This window comes from Chiroxiphia lanceolata, chromosome 2, assembly GCF_009829145.1.
Source record: "Chiroxiphia lanceolata isolate bChiLan1 chromosome 2, bChiLan1.pri, whole genome shotgun sequence".
NCBI classification, from domain to species: Eukaryota; Metazoa; Chordata; class Aves; order Passeriformes; family Pipridae; genus Chiroxiphia; species Chiroxiphia lanceolata.
The window spans coordinates 96,664,916-96,685,200 of NC_045638.1; the positions used below are offsets into that span (position 1 = coordinate 96,664,916).

The following is a 20,285-nucleotide window of genomic DNA, read 5'->3' on the forward strand; positions in this document are numbered from 1 at the left end:
GACTGAATACAAAACGACAGGGGCAAACCCACACAGATATAAAGAACAGACACATCGGAACATAATTCAGCCCAATCTGTGATGGTATGGGCAAAATTATCCCTCTCCCCCCATAGCTCTTTTCTGACTCCAAAGAATCCCAGAGCTACCGACTTTATTTTAAAATTTGCTGCGCACCTCTGCCCACTGCTCTGTCACTTTGCCTCCCTGTCTCCCTTCCTTCTCCTCCTCCGCTCTTTTCATCCCATATTTGCCAGCAGAACGTGCTCTGCTGGCTGGCTGGCTGCGTGTTCCCCCCCAAGCCTTCGCTACCTCCCTCCAGATTTTAGTGAGCATATCATTAATTGCAAAGCATTTGAAAAACCTGCATGAGGAAAAATACAGGGTGACGCAGGGTCTCTTTCTATCCCAACCACTTGCCCCTCCCCGTTATTTTACAAATTTTCTCCTTCTCCATCTCCATTCAGAAATATACTTCAACCTGAATTTTTTTTCAACACTGCTCTGTTCCACAGTAACTGTAGTTACTCACATCAGCATATTAGGCTATTGCTCCAGAATACTGCAGTGCTACATTGTAAAACACATAGAAATGTATGCATATTTAAGGAAAGTAACCAGTAGGGTGCTGTGCCTAAGACCGAGTTTTGTCCTCAGAACAAGGACCAAAGCTCCTTGTCTCTATCTACAAATCTGTAATTTGTGGAAGTTTCAAAAACACCTTACAAAGATATCTAGGGCCAGTTCCTGACTCAAAGTTCCAACTGCATAAATCCAGCATCCTCCCGAGAAAGTCCAAGAGGTTCAGCTAAAGTAGGCTCTCTTAATCAGGAGCAGGTTTTGGCTTTCACACAAAATAAAAAGGGAAAGGACGAGAGGAAAATTATCTAAGTAGCTTTTTTTTTTTCCAATTTCATTATCATTTTGCACATAAATATGTTGACACTGAAAACTAGCCACCACCCAAACCTTCTCATCATCCCAATTCCTTTATAGCAAAAGCCGGGCGGTACCGGTAAAGAAAAGGAACTGGTTTCCAACAGGTTCACACTGCGAGCTTTTCTTATCCCACCCGAGTTCGGAGCTAACAGAGGCGTGGTCCTCTGTCTCTTTACCAGCTGGTGCACAGTTGTCTAACTGGTTGTACTATGAAGGGTATTGCAAAAAGGGTGAGTCTCCCACTCCTCAGGCTAATGCTTTTGTTATTAATTAATTGGATTTTTCACTATAGCATAGGCTTAAAAAAACAAACAAACAAACCCAAAAAAGCCACCACAAACTCCTTCAGGTTAATTCTTGCTCAGATTGTTATAACAAAAAAAAATGAATACACCTGTCCTCCGAGCCACCTCACGGCATAGGCACATAAAGCATCTCCCATTCATCAGAGCCAGGAGCAATAGAGAGCATTCTGACCAGGGATCAAGGCTCGCTGGGCATCCGTTCTTTTTTGGCATAAGATGAAGAATTGCTTCCTTTATCTCCAAGGTAGAGCCAGATCTCATCACGTTTCCTGCCAGCCGCACCCCCACCCCCCAATCCACACCCTCAGAACCACAGACAGAAAATCCTAGGCAATATAACTGCCCCCTATTAAAAAATAATAAGAAGAATAGAGGGGAGATTCTGGTAGCTCCCCAAATGTGGATGTAGGCCACCCCCCTTCCCCACATCACCAGCCCCGGAAAGGCAAAACAGTCACGTTGCAGGGTGTGAAAAGAACCTTCAGTCGCAAGATGCTAAAGAATTGCAAAAGAGACGTCTGCTGAAAGCAGCTGAAATTTCCTCCCCCCTTCCCCAGCCGCTACCCCAGCCCCTCACACACTCAGGCAGACACGCACCCCACGGACACCCAACAGCCTGGGAGATTTCTTAACAGAAGGAAATATAAAAATCTTCAGCTCTACCTGTTTTGTTCTTCTCATACAGCACAGCATGATCGTATTGTCCCCTTCCTTCCTTCTTCTTCCTTCCTTCTCCTCTCTCCTTTTCCTCTTCTCTCTCTTATCTCTCCCCCCCACCCTCTCCGCTCCCTCCCTCCCTCCCTCCCTCTCTCTCTCCCTCTCTCTCTCGCTCACACACACATACACGCACACGAGCACACGCGCACACACACACACCAGGGCAGTTAGCAGCAACTGTAAGGTCCACAGCTATTGCTCATCACACATGCACACGCTGCCTCTCCCTGCCTCCCTCCCTACCCTTCCCAGAATTGTTCACCAGCTCTCCCTGACTCGTCACCTCCCCACCCCACCCCCACTCCGGCAGCCCCCCCCCCCCCCCCCCAAGTCCCTTGCCAGCCTCATGAATAATTAAAATCTTCAATCTGGACCCAATTACCCAACGACTTTCCCACTGTACAGAGGCGACAGGGGAGAGGGGACACTGCGGGCTGCGGGAGGGCTGGGGTGTGTCTGGGAGGCACCGGGTGAGGAGGGGGACCGGGCGGGTGGGGAGCCCCCAACCCTACTCCCACCGGAGCAGCCAAAGCCCCCAGCCACGGCCAGGAGTGGGATTTATGCATGAAGAAAGCGTGGGGTGGGGTGGGGTGGGAACAGAGGGGAGAATAGGGAAGGGGGGTATTGCCATGGCAGGCAGTATATGCCATGCACAGGTGACGTACCGTAGGTGGGAGCTGCGAGCTAAATGGGAATTGGAAAATATGTTAAAATGGCTGTTAAAAATCCCTCTCCCCAGCACACTGGAAAATATATATGCACGTGCTGCCTTCTTCCTATACACAGGCATAAACCCTGTGTGGGGATGTCCTGCAGCACCGAACAGGACAACTTTTCCCCCTTGTTCCTTCAGTCCATCCCACCAACGTTCCACAGGCACAGAAAAATTATACTCCAGCAATACTTTTTTTTTCTTTTTTTTTTTTTTACAGAACAGCTTCCAAACCTATAGAAATCATCCCTTCCCTTCTGTGTAGATCTCAATTAATTTCAGTGTCGAAGTAATTTCTACGTCTATTGATCTGACTGCAAATTGCTGTAAACTATTCCGAGGAAGATGTGCGCGTTCACACACACAGCCACCCCCCCTGCACGTGTGGGAAGAGAAGTGTATGGGTTTGCATGCATAGAAGATCATGGCGATGCATGAGCCTGAGCGAACATTAATGCGCACACGCACTCCCCAGGCACACGTCCTGAAAGTTATAACACCGTGTTTTCTCGGAATACACGTGAGCTGGACAGAGACATCTGTCGCCGTGAAAAAACATTCCAGACAACAGTTAAACCAAAGTATAACAATGTTGAGCAGGTTAAAAATATAAAAAGACTGATGGATTTTTAGGATTTCATCTATCAAAATTCAAATTTAACTTATTTCATTTACTGAGTCTGGGAGGCACAGTCAGATGCTGTTCTCTTTTTTAGCACTAATGTCACTACATCAACTTCTCTGCCACACCATGGAGTTACTTCTAATTTATTTTTATTGTAAAACTGCCTGTAAAAGAAACAAAAAAAATTGTCTTAGGTTATTTTTAAGGTCTTTGCTCCTTAATTGCATCTAAATACATTATTAACCCAAATATTCATGCACACGTGCACTTTTATACAAATAAACACATACATATATAGATATACTTTCTGGAATACCCCTCAGTACAGACTCCCACATAATCATATTCAGTTGCTATGATATCATTGCAGTTCCCAGCACACCATTTATTTTAAGAAAAGCAAACAGCATTTCAAAGAAAATCTGGCTAGCTACCTTCATCTGTATGTAGTTTAAGGGAAGTGCCTTTTGGGGTCAAGAAGGTATCAGTGTTAGACCTGGTTTTACAGGTTAGAAAAGGAAAATAATTATATGGTAATGACATTCAGAGAAGATACATAACTGGGAAGAGTTGCAAGCACCAGCTGACACAGAAGTAGACCAAAGGATTAAGTAACGAAAATCAGATTCAGTTTCAGAAAATGCATGCAGAGAAAAAGAAGGCAAACTATAAAATCATAAAAGAAGTTAGGTAAGAAGTGGAGCAGTAGAAAGCAGTGGACATCAAATTTAAGGAAGGGATCTCTGTAACATATGTCACTGCTGGCAACACCATGCCAAGGCACTGAGGAGCAGTGCAATGGCATTTTGAATTATGTCTGTGGGACTCAGGAGCCTCTGCCCTGGCCCCAGGAGTTGCTGGGGACTTGTGTCCAGGATGAAGAAATAGTGTGACATGAGCTTGTGGGCACCTGCTAACCCACAGGGCTGTTCCCCATTCCCTTGGGAGATGTGACTCCTCTGGTCAACCATGCATCTGAGAGCTTCACCCTGGTCTTCCTTTGGTGACAATGAAGAACTTTCAGGGTGTAATTCCGATCATCCTAAAGCAGGAGTCTAAACTAGGTCAGACAAATCACTCTTCAGAAGTGTTTTCAAAGCTTATTTTCTTCCCACTGACAAGGCCTTTTTAGGGAACTTCCCCGTGGTAGGGAGCCTTGCCGAGGAAAGCCTTCCCATCCCCCATCTTTCCCAGACACCCACCCAGAGGGGGAGCAGGCTGGCAGCAGAAGAGCAGAAGAGCTGCGCTTGTGCAGTAAGTGAGAATCAAGCCACCTTCCTGTGCTCACTCAGGGCAGTTGCTCATCACCTTAAGTCAGTGCCAAAGGCAGAGCCACCTCTCTTCATGCCCAGCCCTACGAGCACTGTATGCTCTAGCTTATTGCAAACCACTTTTGGCACATAATCAAGCCCTTGATAGGTTCCCCATACATATAGACTGATAGTGATGACTGGCCAGTCCACTCTAGAGTCACATCTGCGTTTCCTCTGAATTAATCTTCTTATGCAGAAGAGCCATAAGCCAAAACCCGAATTTTCAGGGCATGTGAGTTCCTAACATCCCCGTCTTTCAAATCAGGACCCTTTAAGTATATAAAGTTGAACTTTAAATTTTTCAGCAAATTATATGTTTCTGAAAATCATATCCCAGCATCCCTTGCCCTGCCATTTTGGCTGTTTTCACTTCAACCTGTAAGGTAAATTATCTTGTAACATGGAACAAAAAAAGGACAAGTCCATAGCAACGAAAAGGCCAAAGAGAATGGAAGAAATTAAAGGCACAAACTCCATCCAGGGAATTTATGAAAATCTGAAGCAAAATTCAGGGGATGAAGAGCAGGTGAATCTCCATGTCTTTAAGTCACCAAGTCAAGATGGGATGCTTTCATCCAAATGACACTTTTGTCTCTCCACTGCACTGCCATTCAGCACTCCTTCAGAGTTTCAGGATAACACTGCATCATGCAGTGTAGACATGCCCTGAAAGGCCCCTTTGACCTTGGCTTTTGAATCTACACAACTAAAAGCAAGAGCAGTTCCAAAGAATAACATGAATGGGGGACTAACTAGTGAAGGGGGCTGGAAGGAGGGGGTGAACAATGACCACAGATTTTAAAAGCTTCATCTGTGAGAACTGATTGAATGACAGCTAAGGAGGTGAAGAATTGTGATATTTTCAAAAGCTATATGCCTCATGAAGGAAATAATTTGGAGTGATATGTAGCCCACTGTTTGGTGTAGGCTGCACATTGCTTCACTGTGAAGGAGGGTATGTTTTGTATAAAGTAATTTTTAAGACGACTCCTTTAATTCAAAGCCATGTCTTTGATTTAAAAGGTCCACATAATTTCAAAGTAATAAGACGTATTAGTGGTTGTTACAACATGGGGTGGGTGAAGTGAGAGACATAAACCAGTGCTTTTTAAGCCTGTTCAGTTCTGCTGCGAGGTTACCCCAGCAGCTCAAGGTCCTTACAAGTTGAAAGAAAAAGCATCTTCAGCCCAGCTACTAATTTAGGTTCAATAGCAACAGCTCAGATGCAGTTTTGGTTTGAAAAACCACATAGTTTCAACCTGCTCCTGGGACTGTAATCAGGTTGATTCCCTGGCCAGAAAAAGCTAAATAGGACCAAGAAGAAGAGTATAGTTTGTCTATAAGAGCTGTCCCAATGGTAAGCATGCTAAACTGAAGAGGCGTCTCTGAGAGAAGTACTGTGAAAGTCCCGTTACTAGGGATATTTAAAGCTTCAGTAAAAACAGCTCTGAAGTGAGCGACTTGCTTTCATTGGGAGATAGACTGGGTTTTCTCTCTATTCATATCTTCCACATATAGTGGTAGCCTTGCCTTTTGTTAGCCAGCTTTCATGCTGAAAAGGAAAAAAGCCAATTTTATAAAGATTTTTTGGTATCCTCATTTTAATAGACATTCCTGAAAATCCCACTGTTGGACAACTAGCATTTTCAGTCTCCTCAGTAGCTTTGTGACTCTGGTATCATTTGGCCTCACTTTCAGTTATCTATGTCTTAATGACACAAAACAGTGCAGTGCAACACTACAAATAAACTTCTTTTATAAATGATTTAGGCATAGTCATGAATCTTCTGGGAGGAGTATCCATTTTTCAGTATAAGGATCACTTATGACAATTTACCTTGGATTTCAGTTAATCCTGAATTATTAATAATAGAAAAGAAGAGCCTAGTTTATTTTGACCTAAGACTGTCCGTATGCCACAGACTGAAATAAGAGGTTTTAAACGCACGATTTTCAAGAGCCACAATGCCACTTACTCTTGCAGCAAAGGCTTCAGGAAGTTCCAGTCCAGGAATGCTCTAATTCATTCCGTGTCTTTAATGACTGCTCGGTTGCTCATCCTGCACAATACTGAGCACACGTGACATTAGCACCTGTTGCCATCATGCTAGTCAAAGAGATATGCACAGGTGCTCTGTATTTATTCCCTGTGATTTCCATTTTTCTTCCTATGCCTGCACAGCTGGGCTCACAGCACTGAAGACACCTGACTTTACAATAGCAAACATAATAAGAAATGGCCTCAATAATTTCCCTGTTTTCACCATCCTTAGCAAAAGTGTGTTTTCTGTAAATTGTGTGGCATATACAAACTGGAATATCTACATGGGAGACAGAATTTTAGCATGCACAAAGAATGGTCTGTACAACCCCCAGGTCAATGTTCATTATTGTTGAGCTTCAGAATCATCAAAAATGCCAACATAACAGTTAAATCCTGGCACAGCTTAGTGCTGAAGACTGTAACTCTTCAATAAAATGAAATCGGATCTGCTTGTCTGTCAAAAAAAATAATGTCATCACAGAAAGGAGTCAACCTACCAGCTATTATCCTCAGTGTAGTTATAGTCTGCCATGGGAAAATGTGATACTTTACAAGCCAACCCAAATATTAGAGAGGATGACCCAGGAAGCCCCTTTTTTATTCTCCAGGGACCATTCAATATGTGCTGTTGGATATACAAAGCAGTCCCTTCTGCTGTAGCACAGGCTTAGCAAAGGAAGTTTTGAATGAGAATCAGGGTCAACCAGGAGCTCAGTGTGGGCCAATTCACCCTGCTTCTCAGCATGGCTCCATTCTTTATTGCAAGTCCTGCAGTGCCATGACAAGTTGCTGTCAGCATCTAGGCTTTCACCTTACAGTGACACATGGGGATGTCTATGCTGTTCCATGCTGCGGGATGTGATGGGACTGGGATGCAGAAAAACATTACCCACTAACTACACACATGATTGGAGAAGGGAAGTCCCTCTTCAATGCTGTTTTACTCCCCTCCTTAGCTTCTTCAGTGATATATTGCCATTCCCGACACTGCAGTGCTGAACATGGGAGCTGCCCAGTGATACCAATATGATGACATGACAGTATTACTGTGTGAGTCACAATTTTCTGATCTTTCTTTGGACCACCTGGCCCTGCTCTGCACCTGCCCACAATGCTCCTCATTCATTCCAGAGTGAGGATGATGATGTGGCTGCTCCAGCACTGGAAAGGTGGGTGGGCAGGGATAGGTTCATCCTCTTCCTGTCCTGTCCCCTCAGCTGATCAGACTCTTTCTTCTCTCCAATAAAGCAACTGAGTTGAGCTAAACCAGGCTGCATATGGGAAGGTACATGGAGTACCCTGGACCCAGAAAGGAAATGGATGAGAGCAAAAAAAGCTAAAGACCTTCCTATGCTCTTACTTGGCACTTCATTGTCAGCTGTGGGGTGAAGTTACCAGGGGTGAAGAGCATCCAAGAGGCCAAATCTGTCCTAGACTTTAGCCTTTCAGGAAAGGACATTAAAAATTTCTAACCATAGCCATACTTCACTCACAGACACATGGTGACCAGGCCATGCACTAATCAGGACCACAGCAGCAAACTCCACAAACCACACAGACAATTAAAGGACGTAGGAAGTACTTGTATTGGAGAAGTGATAAGTGATGGAGTAAGCTGACAGGACCTTTTCACTTACCCAGAGCTGTAGTCGGGGAGTTAGAACAGCAAAGACCTACCTGAATTATATGGGCAGGAACTGTAAACATCCACTTGCCTTTGAAGTTCAAATAACCCACTTTCCTTGCCATGGCTTCATTTAGATTTGCCACAAGATACCCCCTGAGAGGAAAGAGAAAAGTCCATATCCTGCAGTCTGTCAGGCAGATGTAACATATGCAGAGGTTGTTCTCTTGCAGTGAGATTTTTAACACACAACTCATTGTATGTGATTAAAGTAGAAGAGCTCCCCACTCCAAAATGCAGAGCACAGGGCTTTGACAGATAATGGGTCTGCACTTCAGTCTCACCATGGCCAAAATTTTTTTCATTTCCTTTAATTAGAAATCTGCTAGAAGTGGGAGATAGACCTATAGTGATTTTGATCCAATCCAGGATCAAACCTATATGAATTGCATTTGGGACTGCAACACTCCTAAATGCTAAAAATTGCTCCATTTGGTCCATAAAACAATCAATATTGGAGAATGGAAATTCATAGTTAAGATTTGGATAGACTGTCATCCAGCAGCATCAGAGCTGTGTTTTGTGTGTGTGCATTACAAGGGTTCTACGTTGTCAGAGCCACTCCATGCCCAAACTTCTTAATAGTGCCCTATTATCATATTATTATTTCTTTTCCAAGACTTCACTGTTAGCCAAAGGAATTCACCCCAGAGGGCAGGAAACACAGATGGAATTTTATTAAGAGTCCAGGGCTGCAGGCAGGAATCCAAATCTTCTGTCCCGTGCATGGAAACTGCATTACAGCAGAAGGCCCTATTTTAGCTCAGCTCTACAGGATACAGAGCTGTATTTCCGGACTGTGTTTTTCTGGAGGTTTAGCAGTTACTTCAAGCATAATGGTAAATTTTCTGTGTAAATCTGAGGGATTAGCTCCTTCCCAAGCAATTCTGGTGGCAAGGAGAAAGAGAAACTTTCTGGAGAGGGGCAGCCTAATCTCTCCAGGCTCTTACACAGTTCTCCTTACTACCTCACAGACACTTTATACAACAAAGTGCCATATACCATGCACACCTGGCATTCAGACATGCTAAGAAAGCCAGTCTTGTTTCCTGCCTGCTGCACCCCTTTCTTTGCCCTACAACCTGCATGAACAATTCACTCAGCTTGTCCCATCCTCCTGGTGTAGTTGCCTACAGCTGCCAGTCTCCTCTGCCCAATAGAAGAGGTACAACCTGACACAAGTAGAGGCCAGACAGTTTCTTAGCCTGAGGAAAGCAGTGGGAAGCAGCAAGGGAGGCGATGAGAACCTACAGTCAAGAACACGGGGAGCTTTATGCCTACTCTGGTAATGCCACAGCAGACGTTGCTCCATGGAGGTGGAAAGGTCTCCTTCAGCTTGAGGGAGAAAGGAGTTAAAAGGCATTCATTTACTTCCTACATCAGAGAAGACAAGTGTGCTGATCTTGACGGTCTTCTCATGTGTGATCATCTCAGCCGGGTCAAGTTAAAATTTATTTTAATATCTTATGCTATAAAATGGGAAGGGTAATTCTTCCTTGTTACTCTAATTTATTCATCCAGAGAGGAGGAAAAAGAAGTTCATTCTCTGTTTGTTATGAAAGCTAAGCTCAAATATGAACAATGTTCCATAGTAAATGATGGAGAGTTTGACAATCTTATCTGTATCATATCATCACATATTGAAAGGTTCTATTGTTAAGAATAGATACAAGAGAATACAATTTCATTTGCTTCAGGAACTGTAATTTTGAGCTTCCTCATTTTAGAGTTCTTTTCAAGTCAGGCATCTGTGTTTTCTCAGCATGGTCTTTTGCATGTTACTTCCTTGGGTACTTCCTAAAATGAAAATAAGTCTTTGTAAAGACAGACAAGCAAATTTGTCCAGCTTTCTCAAAGTTAGTCACAGTTACAAAATAAGACTGGCATTGCCTGGGCTGCATCAAAAGCAGTGTGGACAGCAGAATGAGAGAGGTGATTTTGCCCCCCTTCTCCACTGTCATGAGCTCCCACCTGGAGTACTGCCTCAGCTCTGGGATCCTCAAGACAGGAAGTACACTGACCTGTTGGTACAAGTCCAGAGGAGGGCCACCAAGACGGCTGGAGGGCTGGAGCACCTCTCCTATGAGGAAAGGCTAAGAGAACAGGGATTGTTCAGCCTGGAGAAGAGAAGGCTTCAGACTGATCTAACTGTGGCCTTCCAGTACCTGAAGGGAGCCTACAAGAAAATTGGAGACTATCTACAAAGGCATGGTAGTGACAGGACAAGGGGAAATGGCTTCAAACTGAAAGAGGATAGGTTTGAATGGGATACTAGGAAGAAATTCTTCACTGTGAGGGTGGTGAGGCACTGGAAGAGGTTGCCCAAAGAAGTGATGGATGCCCCACTCCTGGAAGCATTCAAAGCCAGGTTGGATGGGGCTTTGAGCAACCTGGTCTAATGGAAGGAGTCCCTGCCCATGGCAGGGGGGTTGGAATAAGATGATCTTTAAGGTCCCTTCCAACCCAAACCATTCTATGATTCTATGATTCTGTTCAAGAATAGTCCTGAGTTCTGCCTAAAACTTTATATGTCATTAATTTTCTCCTCAAGGCAAAAGGCTAAAAAGAAAAATAAATACGAGAAAATAAAACATTGAGTCCTCAGGTGACACCAAGCACAAAGAGGTAACAACCTGACACTGTCAGATGATCTCCATGGCACAGGCCAGGCCCTCCCCTGCTTAGCTATTAGTCATTAACATGGCACACAGAGCAGCATGGTCATTGTCATTCTTGCATTATGCTCAGTAGTTACCAAGCCATGGCTTGGGGCACTGTGACACCCTCAAGGTCTTTCAGCATTTCCTGCAACTGCTGGGAATTAATAGGCTAAAACTGAGCCCAACAGGCAAAGGAAAGTTGCTGAAACACAGAGCTCATTTAGTATTGTTGCTTGGAAGCCAGAGAAGGTTATTAATTCTTAGATCTTTGGTGAATACTGCCTCCTTTGTATGTTTAGTCATCCAAGAAGTCAAAATGATCTCTCAAGGGATGCTGAGCTACCATGTCTGACTTAATTTTGATCACACTGTGCCCACGGAAAATGGGACTTTGGTGCATCTCCCTTTATACCACTTTGTCAAACTCCTGCAGGCCTTTATTAGATCTTCTTCACACACAGTCCAACCTCACTGGCTCAAAATTTGTCTCATTATTTCCCAGGACATCTACAAGTTCCTTCTGTGTAAGTACTCTGGTGTCACATTCCAGGAAAATTAAAGGATGGGTCTGTAGTTTGAAAAATTAAGTCATGTTCAACATTAAAGCCCTATTTCTCTGCACAGAGAAAATTTAGGAAATATTTGTTTTACTTTCATTGTCTTAAAACTGATCTTCAGTCCTATCTTACTATCACTTCCTCCAGCATTCTATTGCACAATACTTTCTGTCATTCCTGTAGCAGTGAGGTAATCTACATATCAAAGTTGTTTGTGCTGGACATGTCATTTCACCTAATACTGAGAATTTCACAATAGTTCCTACAAAGACATTATTAAAAAGCATAAGAGATGGTAAATCTTTCTGCCCTCTCCTGCAATGTTATTAAGTGGACAGAAATTCTACTTGGTAGTCACACTCTGTTTTTCGACCCACAGAAGCCAAATTGGCCTAGCTTAATAACTTTACTAAAGGTTTAAAATTCTTTCATTATATCGAGTGCAGTTTTGTTTCTGTAAAATCTATCCAAGCATTCTAATTTGTTTCGTTGTGGGTTTTTTGTTTGCTTTCATTTTGGTTTTCTGTTTTGTCTGTTTTGATTCACTGGTAAGTGATTGGATCTGCTGTGAATTCTGTCTTTCTAAGATCCTTACTCCTTCTTCCTAGGAGCTAAATCCATAGAAGGATCAAAGCCAGTAGTCCTCAGATTGTCTGAAAGATGCCTTGATAAACATTAGTTTGCAGGTGGTTTTCAAATTTAGATGCAGAACCACTTGCTTTCAGTTTTTCAAATTTCTTTGTAACATCCTAATGAACCTGATTCACTTATACTATCCTTGACTTTGAGCACATTTTCTTCCCTCCTCAGTTGCCCCAGTCAAGGCAACCTAATAGACTCTGCTGCTTTCTTCTGATCTTGGTGTTCAATTACTCTTAAGTAAAGCTTAAAGTAAGTCAGCATTATCTCCTGAAACAAATGGACACTTTCATGTACTTCAGGAAACAATTCTTTAACAGAAAGATGTATAAAGCTGACCAACAAACAACCCTTTCTCAATGTATGTACACTTATGCTCTGGCAACAGCATTATCTATTTTTTTTAAGACTTAGCCCAGAGTTCATATTATTTAAAAGCTATATACATTTTTTTCAGTGTTTAGAAAGCAATCACTCATTTCTTTTTAAATTTCAAATAGTTCCATATCTGCTTTTCACTGCAGTGGTATATTTACTGCTCCTAACATCCTTTGGGACCTTGATAAATTTACTTCAGTTTCTCAATTACCACATCCCTAAAGAAGAAAAAAAAAAACCCTCACTCATCTTTATTTAAGTCTCTTTGAAATACATCATAGTTCATCCTTTTTATTAGTCACTGACAAACAGGTAATTAATATTACTGCGTGTGATGAAGATGCTTTTTGAAATATTTAAATCTGATCCTTCTGAAGTCATATGAGGCAAAACTCCTGTTCCATGCTCCTGTGGTAAGCAGTATCCCCAAATCTACCCCATGCTCTTAAAATTTCCTCTTTACTATACTATATACCATAAACTCTCCCTGACATAGCCATTGTCCTTGAACCTACATGGTCCCCTCATTTGACTCCTGTAGCCCCTAACAGCTTTTTGCCTAGCCATAAGGGAAGAAGCAGAACTTGTCAGGGCTCTTTCAGAATTAAATTTTTTAAGATCATTTATCAGATATTTTCTTCTTCAGAAGGTATTGGAGCTACAGACTGTTCCAGGCTGGAAGGTTACCTTTGCTGGTTTCTTTATTGCTTCTCTCTGTCCCTAGTTTGGGGTCTTGAATAAAGAGAGTGGACTAGATGGACCGTTGGTCTACCCAAGGATGGTCATTCTCAAGCTGCCAAACAGACCGAGTAATAGTTGAGTTTCCCTGACGCTTCATCACTAATTTGAGTCTTTCTCTGCCCTCTACCCAGAGATGATGTGGAGTCTGAACTATCTTTGTGACTACTGCCTCGTTTTCAAACATGGGTGGGATGAGATAGTGAGTTGAAGTCTCCTCATGAACAGGGACAGCAATAGACTGACATTCTGAGCCTGCAGAATCACCAGTGTATTGGATAGTTTTCTTTGTTAATGTAGTGCACTTTTAACATAAATTGCTCCAGGGAGATGTTTCCAAATCAATGAATACAGTATTTCAGACCACGCAGAAGCTACTCCTATGGCAGCTGGGTGGAAACATATTCCTTCTGCAATTTCTGGACTTCCCAACTGTTGTTGGGCAGCAATATTTAACCAAATGCTGTAGTGTAGGGCTTGTTTAGCCAATGATGTGTGTGATGCCTGTGGTGCCAAAGAACTGCTTTGAGCTACAGCAGTGTTAGGACTAACAACACTCTTCCAGGCTTTCCTACTCAGCAGGAAGCAGTCGCACAGCCATGCAAGTAAATTACAGGCTTATCATTCCTCATTCAAGCATCGGCAGAGTCGTTCAGCAGGATCCCCATGTCCCTACAGCAAGGACACAGAAATATAGTGGCTTAAACTGTACTATGTATTTGTGCTTCACCTTATTTATTGCCCCTGCTCAGTAACTTTGCTTCATGGTTATTCAACAGGTGCCCTTTGAATAAGGAGCATGTGGCACAGAGATGACTGGCAGACAAGGCAGTAGAAAAGAGCAGTTTAGGAAGCAGTTGTTCTTATTATAAAGGGCAGCTAACTGATTCATCAGTGCCCTCCCCAGCAAACCATGCCATATAAATGTTATTTTGAAATTAGCCTTGTGAAATAAGAAGGATCAGTTGGCAAGCTTGAAGTGTGAATACGTAAAGTCCTCTCTCCCTCAAGGAAGATAGGGGTTTTTTCCCTCCAACTGCATGATGCATGGCTTCAACTCAATTTATGATGTGTGCCCCAAGGCCAGTTTTTCAGCCAATTCTAGTTTAACAGAATTAGTAGGATTTTCATTCTCTGGCATTGGACTGGTAGTCTGGCTCTGACTCTCACCCAACGCTGGAGGAAGAAGGTAAAAGAAATAAGGTTGTAATCCAGCATAATAAGATACTGAAATAGAAGGAGATAGGAACCAGGGTTGCCTCCTTTTGTAGGTCTTGCAAGGAAAAACAGCAAATCTGCCAGGCTACAGATTGCTGTCTTAGCATGCAGTGAGGTTGAAAGAGCATATGGCAGGAGTGGCTGCCTGGCTGCAGTGCACCTATTGCCAGCCCCCTCATTCAAGGCTGTAGAGACAAGATAAAGAGTTTTTTTACTGCCCTGACAGCCGACAGGAACTTGTCATATTGCAGAAGCTGCTGAACCTCAGTCAGGGGAAGAAGGGGAAGGAAAGAAAATTCAAAAGCAATCACATACTTGGTGCATGCTTGTCTGATCTCCTGCAGGCAAGAGACAGGGTGAGGTCTCTCATGTGTTCTGTGCACACAGCACCTAGGACTAAGGGGTGCTAACAAGTGCAACAAGGAGACAGCAGAAGGAGAGGCCGGAAGAATCTGGACTGAACTTTATTTCATGCTATACCCTCTTTTCAAATGACATGAGGAAATCTATTGCTGCTCGGTATTAGTAAAACTGCTCTGGGATTTCCCTGTAACGACTCAAAATGGAGAAGAATCTGAGTCGGCAGGATCTTCCTTGCAGTGCTCCTTTTAAGTGTAGAGTTCATTCCCACAGCTCCAGAGTTGGGAGAGGGGGAGGAAGAAGAGGGTTTTTTCTTTAGGGAAAAATTTTATTCTTCCTGCAAAATCAGTAATAGTTATTGGGCTGAAAACATAAACACAGCAATGTTTTAATTAAAATTTTCTGCAGAGAGCAGATACTTTCCCTTAGTCCGTTTAGAGAAAAAAAATTTTAAAAAAAATTAAAAAGTCCCATAGAACAGTTTTGCCTAAGTTTTTGAGCTCAGCTTCCTCTCTATTTAGTTTTAGTCACATAGTTTACACACAGTCCCCCTTCCAACTTCCTACCTTTACTGCTGATTCCAGGTAATTCATCACATAATAGGTTTTAGACTGTGGGCACTGCTGTGTGGCTGTGTCACTTCCATTCCCAGCAAACATGTAGCCAAACATGCAGCCTTTTTCCCCACCAAAGTTAGTGGAAGTGTCTCTCATACAGTGTTCTGCATCTTATCAGATCACACCTATGGGCTGCTAGTTCCTTGAGGCAGGAGAGCTCCTTTAGACGACATTAGATACAATGCTGGCGCTGGACAGATGTGTCAGCTCCTTTCATCTGTTAACACAGGTGCAAATAAAAAGAAAATTCCGACCTGGATTTCAGTGGTAGCCGGGACTAAACTCTAGATTCAGACTCAACAAGCAAGGCATTTTAGTCAGGTTTATGTGTGTGCCTTGGAACATAATGTCCTTAAAAACCGAATCTGGATTCACTTATTGACATACTGTGTCAGTGGCACATCTTCTTAATGGTCCTCTGGTGCCTGATTGTTCCTCATGTTTCCTCTGGCTTCACACAATAAAACATCTTTTGAACAAGCACCTTGCCATCTTGGAGGTGAATAAACTCAGTCTGTGCTTGAATCACTTAAAAAATGTAGGAAAGAAGGCATAAGAAACCTGCCAGCATGGCTGGAAGAGAAGCTTATCTTGCCTTGGCTGGGTTCACTTTTGTTTCCCTCTCCAGCTTCTTTCCATCAACTGCTGTACCACTGTATCCCCAAGGATGCTGACCCCAGAACAATACACAGCAAAGATGATTACAGTCTAAAAAGGAAAAGAAAACCCTGTCATCATGGATGTTATGGGTTTCAGCTTTTCACATTTAATCCTTTAATTGGTCTTTCTGGCAAGAAGAATTTGATACTTGGCTTTATTGCTGCATGGATGAGCCCTATTGCAAATCCCATTGGGATGAAGTTACAGTCATTTGGCAGTAAGAAATTCCATAGCAACCTCTCAAAGGCCTACCCAGAGGGTTTCTTGTTGACATCACAGTTTCTGTGTGATGTCATAGTGACTCCTAGAAAACAAACAGAAAAAAAGCAGCAGAACCTCCGTATATTTGACGAAACTGAGGATAGTCCTTACTCTGCTATTGTATGTATCAAGAGATACGTCGAAGGAGAGTTTGGGTCCTGGCTTGAAGCCAGAACATTGATGAATGCAAAATAAGACTAAGAAGGTTGAATACACTGGATGCACAGTAATAAAATATTGTAAAGATATTGTGTGCTGGACAAGAGGGAGTCTCAGATGTCTTCCAAACTTACATATTATTGTTTTATGAACAGTTTTATAGGTGACCTGTGTGCTGTTGGGCAGACCTAGGGGAGGGCTAGGCAATTTGAGCAACAGACTCTTTGGAGGAGACAGTTTTGTCTTATGAGAATATACAAGTATGTTGCCTTGGAACCTCCTAGCTAAACATTTCAATAAAATTTAATCTTGCATGCCCCAGGCCAAGAGTGATAGGAGCTTCTTTGTGTTCCAAATGAGCAACCCTTGAGGTCTGAAGGAGAGAAACAACTTCATTTAGAACAAAATGAAATATGGGAGTTCTGATTCACAGTACTATTCGTTAATGACTGGTAACTCTTTCTTCACTAAGATAAGGAAAGAATCAAGTCATTCCAATGGGTGCAATCCAAGATAGAAGTGTAATTTCTTCTGAGTTAAGAAGTTCCTGAATACGAAACTAAAGATTTGGCCCTAAAAGCCCTTCTCAAGTCAGTCAGTTTGTGCTGATGTAACTAATGAGACATCTGGACCCATTGTCATGAAAAGAGAGCAGATTAACACCTATGAATCTAAAAATAAAAGCATCACCTCTGAGGTTGGACCTATTGTGCTTATTGCAGGGGGGTGGGGTAGGATTGGTAGAGCTGTGCGTCCATCGTGGATGTCACCATGGCACACCCACGCCAACATCTCCACGGAGACACAGCACATTTCTAGCTCCTGCATCACCAACTTGTTGCCAAGGAAACAAGAGGATGCAAAATAAAATAAAAAAATTTAAAAAAAAAAAAATAAAAAAAAAAATCTCAATGACATTCAATTTTGAGACAGTTAAGAAATCCCTGAAAGGGATTCTAAAGTGCTTGAGAAGGAAATGGAAATTGGGCTTCTAATTACAGATTCTCAACCAACTCCTTTTTATTCCCCGGTTATTCTGTCTGCTCACGTCACTGTCTTCCTGCCATTCTCTGTCTACAGAGGTACAAATGCCAGACATCAGTGAAAAAAGAATCAGAAAGAGCTTTCCTGGAGTGAAGGAGAGGAGGGAGGGAGAGTGGGGGAGAAGGTTACTCAGTACAAGCAACAGTGGAGATTCCATAACTCAGAGAAAGGCAGTGGACAGAAGTTGCAGAAAGGGAAATGTGTGGAAGAAAGGCAGAGTGTGAGAGAAGGGTTCTGTGAGAAGGCAATATGTGCAATTGGCAGGTGTGGGAGTACACATGTATATCCACACCAAAATGCATGTGTATTTTTATATATGCAGCTGAGAAGGTACGTGTGCATACAAACGGGTATCTAAATCCACACTGAGTAATTAAAAACCAGAACTGTGTGCCCTCCAAAAAATGAGTAAATTGACTTAGAAATCAAGCAATTAAACAAGAAAGAGTATGTCTACTAATGTTGTTTCTTTTAATCCATTATAGCACTACAAGCTTTCTCCAGAACCAGAAAAGCTACAAATCTGCATCTCTTTTTAAATGATAGCCAACATTTTCATGCAACCACTTGACTCCAGGAGCTGTGGCTTTGCAGAAAAGGAGCAAATGTAAGAAGAATCACAAGAAGGTGCTGAGAGGTGGCAAGCCTGGCAGTGCACATAAACACAAGAGTGCTCCAGAGAACCAGCAAATGCACCTGCTACAAAGTGTATGAGAGTACAAGGTGGAGTATGTCTTGGGTGTTACTGTGCAGAGAGACATGGCCACCAAGACAAGATGTAGAGGTGTTGTCCAAGCATAGCAGAGACACATTGCATGACCACTGAAACAAGCATGGTCCCAAATTAGACACCCTGGGTCTCTTGGGGAATGAGCACAGAGAAGATTAACTGTTTGAGTAGATGCTTGCATATCATCTTACTTGGGCATGAGAGATAGGGAAAGTTTCATCATCTGACAGCACAAAGTGGCGCAGTTGTTCAATGGCTGTCCTGAATGGCTACCGGTATGGCTTGCATTTGGGATAGTGCTGAAACAGATGAAAGAGCTCTGTCTTCACTTTCTTCTCTTCACTATTCACAGTCTCACCCTTCTTCACGCCTCAAGCCTGTCATGAAGCTTGCAGCCAGAAGTGAGATTGCTGTAGACCAAGAAAGGAAACTTGCTAGAAGTTAACTATTACGGAATTGCAATGAGGGTCTTACAGAATGACACAGAGAAATCCCAGTTAACGCCAAAGAAGTTTAGCAAGGCTGAATACCTATGGAATTCGTCCCATGGATTTATGGCTATTGATAGTAAAAGGCTGTAGGGTTTGGACTTCACCCCAGGTAGACAAGAACCATCACTGACCAAACATGAATATCCCTTTGTGCCCTCTACCAACTTCTTCCTGCCCCTTGCACACACCTTTGCAGGCCTCAGTAGCCTCTAGCCCCTTTGAGGCAGATTTTCTTCCCCTTGCTAGAAGCAGGTGTGAAGCAGGATGCCAAGTGCTTCTCTACAAACCTGTGTGGTGACGGTCCTGGCAGTGCAACAGCTTTTCCTAAAGTTGCCATGACATGGAAGTGATGGGCATATGAATCACAGTTGTAGAGAACACCAGCCTACGTGCAGATGCTGCATTCAGATTAACAGAAGCAAGTCCTGACCATCCAGTTCTCCCCTGCTTACTGTATGAAGTAGCTTGGAGTATCCAGTCACCTCAGGGATTATAAGCAAGAGAGGAGAGGGAGACCACTTCCTACATGTATGCAGCAGTATAGAACCGCAGGAACACAAGTAACCTAAATGATGAAGCCAAGGTCAGATTTTAAGCAGTTATCTGTGGTCCACTTCAACTTTGTTCCTGAGTAAGGTGACAATAGTTAAAATGACTAAGCTGCAGGCCATAGTAAGTGGCCTCTGATTTGTGCTCCAGTGCCACACTGCCTGGCAGGCTCAGCCCTCATCCACGGAAGCAGAGCACAGTGTGGGCACATCTCAAGGGGCCATCGCCCCCCAGCAGAGCTGTAAAGACAGTTGGTGTTGGTGCTGAGAAGTAACTTTGGGTAAGATGTAGGGTGGCAGAGACATTGCTGTCCAGATGCAAGGGCAGTCCAAGCCAAGGAGAAGACACTAGAAGTTTATTTTCTCTCTTCAGCACGTAAAAAGAAATATCTGAATGCTCTATCATATGTCTCAGTCATACTTTTTCTCTAGCATATCCAAAATGTTACCTTTTCTCAACATAGATAAATACACCATACACATGACTACTTTGTGTATTAAAAAAAAAAAGAGTGCTTTTAGAAGGCAGTTTAGATTCACAAATTACTCATGAAAAAGGATATAATGCATTCTTTTTAAAAATGCACGTATATATCACAACTTACAGCTTCTGAATCACCACAGTACATGTTCATGTTTCCTGGAAGGAAAGATGTTTTTCGGTAACTTACTGGTTTGAATGAATTTATCATGAAATATCCATCAAGTGTGAATATAATTTGCTTTGGGCAAAATACAATTCTGATAATTTTTTATTTTTTTTGTTTGCTCCAAGTGCTGTTCATCAATGAACTGAACACTTATTACATCTAACTCTTTTTTCAGGAGGAATTTTATAATTCACATTTCCCTATGTATAGCTTTCCCTCTTCAACAAATATTTGAA

The 20,285-nt window shown here is 42.7% G+C and overlaps 1 protein-coding gene across 1 annotated transcript in view; it reads right to left on the reverse strand.

Moving 5' to 3' along the window:
- Positions 1 to 2,224, reverse strand: part of GAP43 (growth associated protein 43) — a 59,223-nt gene extending 56,999 nt beyond the window's left edge. Inside the window, exon 1 of the mRNA XM_032679614.1 lies at positions 1,908 to 2,224. Coding sequence (XP_032535505.1) covers positions 1,908 to 1,937 — 30 coding nt within the window. The 5' untranslated portion in view covers positions 1,938 to 2,224. The remainder of the gene's footprint in view (positions 1 to 1,907) is intronic.
- Positions 2,225 to 20,285: the final 18,061 nt, after the last annotated feature.